General features: G+C 41.9%; 1 protein-coding gene across 2 annotated transcripts in view; it reads left to right on the top strand.

Moving 5' to 3' along the window:
- nin (ninein (GSK3B interacting protein)) overlaps nucleotides 1-9,663 on the top strand; it is a 25,748-nt gene that overhangs the window by 11,956 nt on the left and 4,129 nt on the right. For both annotated transcript variants that reach the window (XM_020622913.1, XM_020622914.1), the window contains exons 16-26: nucleotides 594-1,705; nucleotides 4,179-4,277; nucleotides 5,345-5,414; nucleotides 5,511-5,678; nucleotides 5,759-5,875; nucleotides 6,108-6,221; nucleotides 6,522-6,668; nucleotides 7,127-7,300; nucleotides 7,451-7,582; nucleotides 7,669-7,770; nucleotides 7,985-8,077. In XM_020622913.1, coding sequence (XP_020478569.1) covers nucleotides 594-1,705; nucleotides 4,179-4,277; nucleotides 5,345-5,414; nucleotides 5,511-5,678; nucleotides 5,759-5,875; nucleotides 6,108-6,221; nucleotides 6,522-6,668; nucleotides 7,127-7,300; nucleotides 7,451-7,582; nucleotides 7,669-7,770; nucleotides 7,985-8,077 — 2,328 coding nt within the window. The remainder of the gene's footprint in view (nucleotides 1-593; nucleotides 1,706-4,178; nucleotides 4,278-5,344; nucleotides 5,415-5,510; nucleotides 5,679-5,758; nucleotides 5,876-6,107; nucleotides 6,222-6,521; nucleotides 6,669-7,126; nucleotides 7,301-7,450; nucleotides 7,583-7,668; nucleotides 7,771-7,984; nucleotides 8,078-9,663) is intronic.

Below are 9,663 nucleotides of genomic sequence, written 5' to 3'. Positions count from 1 at the left end.
TGCTTTTTTTTTTTTTTTTTTTTTTTTTTTTTTTTTTTTCCACGTTTTTTCTCCCAGGTCCCAAACTGATGTTATTTTAACTTACCTGTATTAATGACCCATTTCTAATTTTTGTCCATTCATTGCGCCCCACCTGTCGTCTTTATTCCCCACTAGTGGGGCGCGCCCCACACTTTGAGAACCACGGAGTTAACCGCAGCGCATGTTGTTACTGTGCATTTGATGCATGCTAGCTTGCACTGCAAACAATTGTTCTTATTCATAATTGAAAATTTTTTGTTACACTAGCTGCCTAGTCCCTTTTGGATGGATGCATGTTGCATAAACAGTCAGTAAACAGCTGTGTGTAGCACTTTAATGGAGATGGGTAAGCAAACCGGACTCGCAAAACCAGCCACATTGGATTTTTTTACTTTTGAACAGAGCCAAAGCAGCTGTTTCTCTGTTAGCTTAATGCTAAGCTAATTGGCTGCTGACAAAGTCATACATTTATGACAGTAATATCAATTTTCTCATCTCAAGCAAATTAGTGCATTTCTACAAACTATTCATTCTATTAATTTAATTACTTTATATGCTGTTTATCACTACAGATCAGTGAATTTGACAAGCAGAGGTTGACCCATGAGGGCCAGAAGGCTGCCTTAGTCCTTCAGTACCAGCAGGAGGTCCAGGCTTTGAGGGAGGAGATGGCCAGCGTTCAGAGCCACGTACAGGAGCTCGAGAGCCAGCTAGAGCAGGCGGAGCTGGAGCAAACCTGTCTGGAGCAGAAACAGGCCAAGGAGAGGGAAGAACTGGAAAACCTGCAAGAGGAGGAAGTGGGGACTCTCAGACAACAGCTGCTGGAGGCCCACACCTACAATGCAGACCTGGAAGAGCAGCTGAAAACCCTCGAAGCCCAGCAGGCGGAGATGGAGGAAAACCTTCTCAATGAGATGGAAGAACTGAAAAAACAACATGCTACTAAGATCAAGAAACTGGAGGAGGAGCATGTGGAGGTTTCTGAAGCCAGACTGGACGAGGAGAGAAAGAAACTGCAGAAAGAAAAGGCTGGGCTGGAGAAGAGATTTTTAGATGGTTATGAAAGGGAGAAAGAACTGTTGCTACAGTGCCACGAGGATGAACTGAGGGCCACGCTGGAGGAGGCAAAGATCAGGTTTGAAGAAGAGCGTGATGAAACCGTGAAGAGACTGACAGACCAGTGGCAGAAAGAAAGGGCTCAGCTGGATGAGCAGAATCAGGAGTCTCTACAGGTGCTGCTGGAGGAGGAGATGCTGAGACTTGTCAGGGAACAAGAAAAGAAGGAGAGCGAGCTCAGGGAACAGTGGGAGACTGAACGCATTCAGCTTCAGGAGCGCCACGAGGAGGCTCTTCTTAATAGAATGCATCAAGAAAGGCTGCAGTTGCAGGAGCAGTATGAGCTGAAGGAGAAAAAGCTAAAGGAGGAGTGGGAGAGGGAAAGACTGCAGCTAGAGGAGGACTATGAAGGGATCCTCCAGGATAGGTTGAATGAAGAAAGGGAGAAACTTGAGACAGAGAAAGAGGAGGTGGGGAAGAAACTAGAAAGATTAATGGCAGAGGAGAGGTCCCGAGTTGAGGAGAGCCACCAAGAGGCCATGAAGGAGCTGACTGTCAAACACAGCGAGGAGAGGGACGCACTGAGCAGCATGTTGGACAAACTCCGAGATGACATAGCTCAGGAGAGGTGAGCTTTTTAATTCATTTTATCTCATATTAAGTGCTTTAAACATGCATTAATTACAGGAATAGCTTCTAATCTTGGGACATAGGTTTGTTTGTTGTGCTGTTAAGAGTTCATAACTGTTGCTGTAACAATCATTGAATAACCATGTACAGGAGGGAAATCGAGCTCTGCTTCATCCAGAGAATCAAAGAAATGGAAGATCGTTTCTCAGGTGATCAAGAATCTGTTGCAGAGCGTTTTCAGGCGGATGTTTTGAAACTTGAGCAGCACTACCAATGTGAGCTGAAGGCACTATCTGAAAACCATGCAGAGCAGAAGCTCCACTGGGAGGCACAGATACAGAAGGCGCTCAAGAGCACAGAGGAACAAAGAGGAATGATGGAGGTGGCTATGGAGCAGGAAAGAGAGCGCCTGGTTGAGAAGTGCACAAAAGAACACTATGAGCTAGAAAGTATTCACAAGGAAGAAATAAAAGAACTAATAATAAAGAATAAGCAACTACAAAATGAACTGGATAACTGCAGTAGTATAGCCCAGACTAAAGAACTAGAGCTCAGTCGGCAGCTGAATGACCTCCATAACAGACTACAGGAAAGCCTGGAAGCCAAAGACAAGCTTCTTGCTCAGTCTGAGAACAAAACTTTTCAGACTGAGGTTCTGTTAAATCAAACAGTGGAGGATTTTAGACAGGAGAGGGCAGAACTTCTGAGCAGCCAGTCAGAGCTTGAATCAAAGTATAATGAAATGCGTTTGGTTTCTGAGAGGCAGATAACTGAGAGGATTGAACTGTTAATGGAGCAAGATGATTTAAAAATGCAGATTGAAGAGATGGGAATGCTGCTTGAACAGGCAGCAGTGGCAGCAGTGGACTTTGAGCTTGAAAGGAAAGAGCTACAGGAACGTATGTCCGTCCTTGAGAAAAAGATAAAAGATAACGGAGAAGAGCTTTTAGCAGAGAGAGATCTCAGAAGAATTATAGAGCTAGAGATGAATCTCTGTGGCGTTTTGGCCTCTATAGAAAAGGCAGAGAAAGAAGAAATGGAGGGATCTTATGAATTAAATACACATACAGAGGAGGCACACAACCCCAAAGAATCTATTTCTTTTTCTGGTGAATGGCAGGAAATGGAAACCTCTCTCATTAATCTTGTTATTCCTGTTGATTCCTTTAAGCAGCAGCTGGTTAGTTTTTCACCAGTTCTGATCCAACAAGATGTTGATGTAGAGATAGTATTGGAGACCAGCGATGCAGTGGATGGAAGCCCTGAAAATACCATAAATGTTGATCATCAATACAATAAAGAGTGCCCCGTTACCGGTGATGGTCACAGAGAAATCATGCCAAAAGTAAGGATGGATGACACTGAGAACCAAGAACAAGAGCCTGCGATTGATCCATCTGGACTGGAGGAGTTGGGTGACCCTAGTGAGCCATCTTTGGAGGGTGCTGAAGTTAATCATTCGCCAAATGGTTCTCGAAATCAGAATTGTTCTCTCCTTAAGCTACAGGCTTTGTATAACACTGTCACAGAGGAGAACACCCTCCTACATGAGAAGATTTCTCTGCTTCAACAGAAGACAGAAATACTAGAGAACCTTTTGGCTCATAATGATGAAAAGATCAAAACTGGCCACCAGGCTTTGGAGGAAAACTATAGCCTCAAAGTTAAAATGCTACTGTTAATGGAGCATGTCAAACAGCTGGAGATAAAGGCCTTAAAAATAACAGATGTTCAGGCTAAGTATCAAGATTGCATGTGTGAAAATGCTAAACTGAAGGACCAAAACTGTGAACTTGCAAAGATCCTTTGGAGCCTTGAAAGTAGATTAAGTATTTCGCACGATTTCCGAGATCAACGGATTTCACTCGTGGATGAGATCAGCAAGATGAAGGAAACAAATGCTGAGCTGTTGAAGCTGTTCAGTGCACTGGAGAGGGAGGATGAGGTTTTTTCAGCTGTGCATCCAGGCGCTGACCAAATGGAGAGCTTCACAGAAGAAGGTTTACTGGATCTGACGAGACATGTGCAGGTTAAAGTTCAGGGGGTGAGTGTCCTCGAGGACTGCTGCGTGGAGTTTGAGAAGCAGAACACCAAACTCTGCAGAGTCATCGCAGAGCTACAGGACAAGTCACAGGCATTGCATGAAACGGCACATGCCCATAGGTAATGTGCAGAAAAAGTAGGATCCCATACTCCCATGTCTCCTGTGGCTTCACGCTGTCCCATCTATTTCCCCCTTTTTGTTCCCAAGCACACTGTAGTGCTGTTGTCCTACCTGTGATTATGGGGGGATGGGGAACCAGTCAGTCAGTGTGTGTGTGTGTGTGTGTGTGTGTGTGTGCACAACATGACAAGCTTTTAATCAATGTGTAGCAAAGAGTTTCTTACCAGTTCTGATGTCTGCAAAGCATGTTGGAATCTTGTGGGTTTTTTTTTTATTTTTTTTATAACATAGTCGTGTGTGTCTATAGAGCTGAGGCCAGTCGTCTTGCTGAAGAAAACCTCCTCCTCAAGCAAAAGATTGCTGTGTTGAAGGAAGAGGACTTGAGAGAGGCCCAGGAAGAAATGACGTAAGAAACATCAGAATATTTTCAGTTAACAGTCAGATTTTTGTTTTTTGTTTTTTATTCCTCCACGTGGCGTCAGCTGTAACCAGAGGTGTTATGCTCAGGTTCAAGGCTGAGCTTTTAGATTTTGGTGGTCAAAGTCATTGGGCCTCCTTCTCCAACATCTTCCTAAGTATTTTCTTAAATTTGTTCCTAAGTTGTTGTTGTTGTTGTTGTTGTTGTTAAGAAATGTCCTAAGAAAAGTTTCTCTGATTCATGAACATGTTTCTAAACCGCAGAATTGTTCACACTTGTTTTCTTGTATTGATGAATCCCATGTGTTTGTAAGTTGAACGCATGCGCGAGTCATTCCTAATTAGAATAGGATAACACCCTGCCAATGCCTGTAAAAGGGCATGAGAGTGCAGGGCTGTGTGCACAGAGAAACAAAGGAGAAGTTGAGAAAGCCAGGAATGCTAGAATGAAAATCTAAAGACAGTGGATCAGTGAACTCCAAACTGAAGAAAAGTTTGAAGAGTTGTGGAGACCAACAAATGAGCTGCCATATTTAGTAGCATCAGTAGTGGATATAAAACTAAAAAGACGTGATACTCTTACTCATTCAGTGAACGCTGTACAAGGAGAAGGGCCCACAACTGATGAATTAAAAAGATGGTTTGATACTAAATCAGAGGCAACAAAAAAAACCACTGAAGCGAGACACTGATCAATGGAGGAGGACAGGCTGACCCAGACCTGGACCAGCACATCAGGGCCATACATGGCTTTCTCGGTTGTGGCGTCAGCTGAGCAGACCTCCATACGTGAACCCAGGTCCCTTTAACTGCCCTGAGTCTGATCTCAAATGTGGTGCTGGACTACCAAATGTTTCCACACTGGCCAAAATATCTGTTCTACCATAATATATGTTCTTACCTAAGAACAAATTTTAGATAATAAAAAATACTGGTGGGTGAGACCCATTGTGTCCTCGCGTCCATCATATTTATGTGAACTTGACTGGTTGGCAATGTGGTAATTCTAGTTTATTTTGCCATATAAACTGGTATTTACTTCTTGTTTAATCTTAGACAAACATTGGAGTGCCTAACAAAAGAGAGGACTGCAGCTCAAGAGGCAGCAGAGAATTTCAAGAAAGAGGTATAAGTAACTTGGAGAAGGAAAAAGTTTTCTTATCATGTATGTACATTTTCCAGATTCAGTAACAGCTCGTGGTACGTTTATTTGTCTCTGCAGATTTCAGGGCTGAATTTGCAAAACCAGAAACTCAAGGGTGAGAACGCGATGCTGGCAGAGAAAAATGTCCAAAATATTGCTTATATGGAGACTTTACGACAGCGACTGGTGGAGCTGACAAAGGAAAACGAGAAGAGGGAGGTGTTTCCCGCTGAGGAGAAACACAAGGTAAGCAGTGTTGGTCTGATGGTCGTGATGATGTCGCTGTGGTCGTAGTGGGTAGTTAATTGATGGTTGTTTTGTGTTAGCTGGCAGCTTGTGTGTCTGCTCTGGAGGCAGAGCTGCACAAAGCTCTGGAGGACACTGCACAGCTGCAGGAGAAGAATATCCAGCTGTCACAGCAGCTGTCTGTCCTCAGAGAGAAGGTAGGCATCAGGCCTCAGTCCCTTTAATGGATCAAGCCCATCAAAACGTGGCACAGGCACAAAGTGAATTAATACTACCTAATGCACAAAATGATCAGTGATCGTAGAGAAACACGTCTGAATCATTTCACCTGCACTGAGGCAACTGTGATCCACTGAGATCTGTTGTCTAGCTTTAGCAAACAGCAAAATGACTGATTCGTTACAGCCATTGTTTTCTTCTTGTTCTTAGGCAGTCAAAGTGGACTCTGTGGACACGCAGCTCAGTCACCTAGCAGAGGAGAGGAAGAGTGTGGATAAGGAGAATCAAAGCCTTCGCAGCCAGCTAGCCAAAGCTCAGGACCGGGTAAGAGTCTGCTGTAGTTCTCTTCAGCAACTGTTGCACTAGATGGATGACCAATATAGTGTCTTGATGGTTTAGGATTGATAAACTTCAGATTGTGTCACATTTCCTGTTCTCACCTAAACTTCAGTTAATTGCTAGGTTAATATTTGGGAAAAACATTACATCACAGTTGCTATTTAATAGGCTTAATTCAAAGCATCTAACAGTAACATACATGAAATTGTAACCTGGGGTGTTTCCTAAGCTCTGTGCTGTTCAATGAACTAATAAGGGCCAAATCCATTCCTTTTTCCATACTAGGCCAAGGCAGCAGATGAAGCTCTGCAAGCGGTAAACAATCAAAACGCTTGTCTCAAGACGGACCTCCGTGTTTTGCAGCAGGAGAGAGAGTCCCTCAAACATGACGTGGCAGTGCTTTGCAAACAGCTGCAGAATGCCAACGATAAAGTAAGATGCTTTTGAGCTTTGTCACTTACCAAGATAATAAATTTAGAAATGCACTAATTAAATCACACAGAATTCAGTACCTCAACTCAAAGAGTATTTGCTGATAAAGGTTGCCACTTCCATCCTAGTGATCTCTTCTTTTTCCCAATTTAAAATCCTTGGGCCAGGAATGGTTGGTATTAAATATCAGCGTGACTGAATTATTTTAACTGATAGCAGACATAACATTTTTCTGATGAAAGAAACCGTTTTCAATGTGCATGAGTCACATCATAAAGTAAATGTCTGATGTTCTTTGTAAGGATCAGTGCATCCTGAAATAAAATATTTTAGTGCAACAGCACAGTGAAAAACAAACACAGTAATTTATCCTTTGTTATTCTGCAGGTGTTCAGTTATTAAGCAGGCCTTTGCATCTATTGTCAGTAGACTTGACCTTTTTCTTTTGTTAATGTCAGAACCATGCTTTGGAGATGGCCTTGCACTCGAGTGGTCTCCAGAGCAAGAAGCTGTACAGAAATGACGTGTCTCGGCTGATGGAACAGGAGCAGCAGCTGCTGAGGCAAGAAAACGAGAGGCTTCTGGCCGAAGTGCTCGACATCAAAGGAGACCTTGTGCAGTCCCAAGAAAAGGTGAGCTGAGCCCTGCAGCAAGATGAGTAAGCTTAGAGAGATGGTTGTGTAAGTGTATGACAGCTGTCTGTTATTTCAGGCCATTTTAAATTGTAATGAACTTTAAAACCTCTCTCACTAATCTTAACACCCTTTATTTTGTGTCTGCAGGTCCGACAGCTTGATGCTACCATCCTATCCCTGAAGCAGCACAAACAGAATCAGTCGTCACTGGTGAAGGCCTTGGAACAGGAGAACGCTACGCTGAAGCAGGAGCTGGAGGCACAGAAAGAGCTGACCAAGGTATAAACTGCATAAATCTAAACAGAAAACCCTTATACATTTTTTTTTTCTAAAAACACTGATTATTACACGTGCTTTGGTTTCAGGGCTGCAAAGCTGGACAAGGACACTTGCAGCTGGAGAGCCTTCATGAAGAAAATGAGGCACTCAAGGGCCAATTGGCTCGACTGTCTGCACAGCTGCTAGAGGTACGTCATGACGATGCCAGCCTTTTTCCCTCCTGTTTATTGGATTTTAATTAGATTTTGTGTTATTTAAATTGGGCATTAGTAGAGTAATTGTGCTTATATTCACTGTTTGTAGCTGCAGCTTTGGTACTTGCATTCAGCTTTCTTTTTTTTGCTAGGTTGCTCTTGGTAAAATTTAATTAGTCTCAAAAGGAGTGCACTGTTTGTTGTTCAGTCGCTTCAGGCACAGTTTGTTGGACTTCTGCCTCCGTCACCGCACAGGATCCCCAGGGGGCAGCATCGAGGAGAGGATCCGGACAACATGCAGGTATAACACAACTACACACTTACTTTATAGCAAACCTGAGTAAATACACACAAATATGTTTTGGAAATATTTTCTCTATATCAGATAAACATTGCTAAACTCTATATTAGATGTTCTGCAAGAGCTAAGGGCTCCTAATGCCTCAGTCTGCTTTAGAGTTAAACTACAGTTAAAATCGTGAGTAAGTAGTTACTGCCTGAAGATCTACTGCCACTATGTCACTGCCTGGTTTGGTGTCATCTCCTGCCATTTTTCTCTCGCTGTCATTATTTTTATTTGTCGCATCATGGTTACTTGTTGTCATAGTGATTTATCATTATGCCTGTAACAAGGGAACTATGGCATGAACCACATCTCTTAAATACACACATTGTACTTTGCTTTGGTGTAGAAAGTGGCTCTACTCAAAAAAGTCATTCAGTTCAGGTGCTGAAATTTGTGTATATTTTTATGTTTTGTAGTTGAAAAATACCAGAAAAAAAATTATATACGACAACATTTCCAGAATCAAAGCAAAATTAGGAGTAATAATACTATTGCTTTAAAGTGTGTTAACACCTGAACTGACTGTCATTTACATGTGACAACCCTTTTTTTTATTTTTTATTTTATTTATTTTTTGTTGTTGTTCATTTCCATTTTGTTTGACTCCTTGGTTTGCTGTGTCCTCATGTCGTGTGTGTGTGTGTGTGTGTAGTGTTTACTTTTTTGGGTTTGGTATTTAGTACCTCTGTGTGTCCTCACTGTGTTTTCTGAACTGAATGGCTTCCCTGTTGAGACTGAAGGAGTTTCAGTGGTGTGATCATCTGGGTGTGGTGCTAGTGGCTGTTGTCACCTTGTGCAGAGTCGTGTTGCTTTGCAACAGATAGACGTAGTTTATCCAAGGTCTCATCCCTGTTGGTGTATTTGAATAGCATCCGATTGTTATTGTCTCATTTCTATCTGCAGCATGACTCTGCTGGTTATCATGAGGATATTATTATATATAATTCTACAACATAAAAACAAGCTCACGCTGCAGGATTGATTCAGTTCATGAATAAAATGGACACTGTATAATCTGTATATCATATTAAATTTATTATAGTTACACTTCTCCAGCCATTTTGCTTAGAGAAAGTAGAACTATTTATTAATTTAGATAAATTAATATAAATTACATAAAGCTCGATTTCATAATTCAAAAAAGTTTTGGGCAAGAATGTACATTGAAACAGATTTTTCTATACATAGGTGATGCTTTTGCTGTGCAATGATCGGCACCTGACAGTTGTTCACCGTTACATCCATGAACATAATACTTAACTGTGGACATCCACAGTGTTAGATTAAGTAAATAAGACAATTGAATACAGGCAAAATATGTAATGTAACCATGAAATTGTGCCATAATCGGATAAATTTTCAAATGTTGTCACTCAGTCAGACCAAAGCAACAGCTGACCACAGAAATGACTGACATGTTTGTTTTTATTGACAACAAGCATCAGAAAAATAAAGTGAACTGGGGTAAACTGTTCAGGTTTTTTTTTTTTTCAAGTCCGTCTTAAACATACACACGTGCCCATATGTAATTGTAATCATTC

This window comes from Monopterus albus, unplaced genomic scaffold (assembly GCF_001952655.1).
Source record: "Monopterus albus unplaced genomic scaffold, M_albus_1.0 scaffold290.1, whole genome shotgun sequence".
NCBI classification, from domain to species: Eukaryota; Metazoa; Chordata; class Actinopteri; order Synbranchiformes; family Synbranchidae; genus Monopterus; species Monopterus albus.
This window is presented reverse-complemented; position numbering and strand designations above follow the sequence as displayed.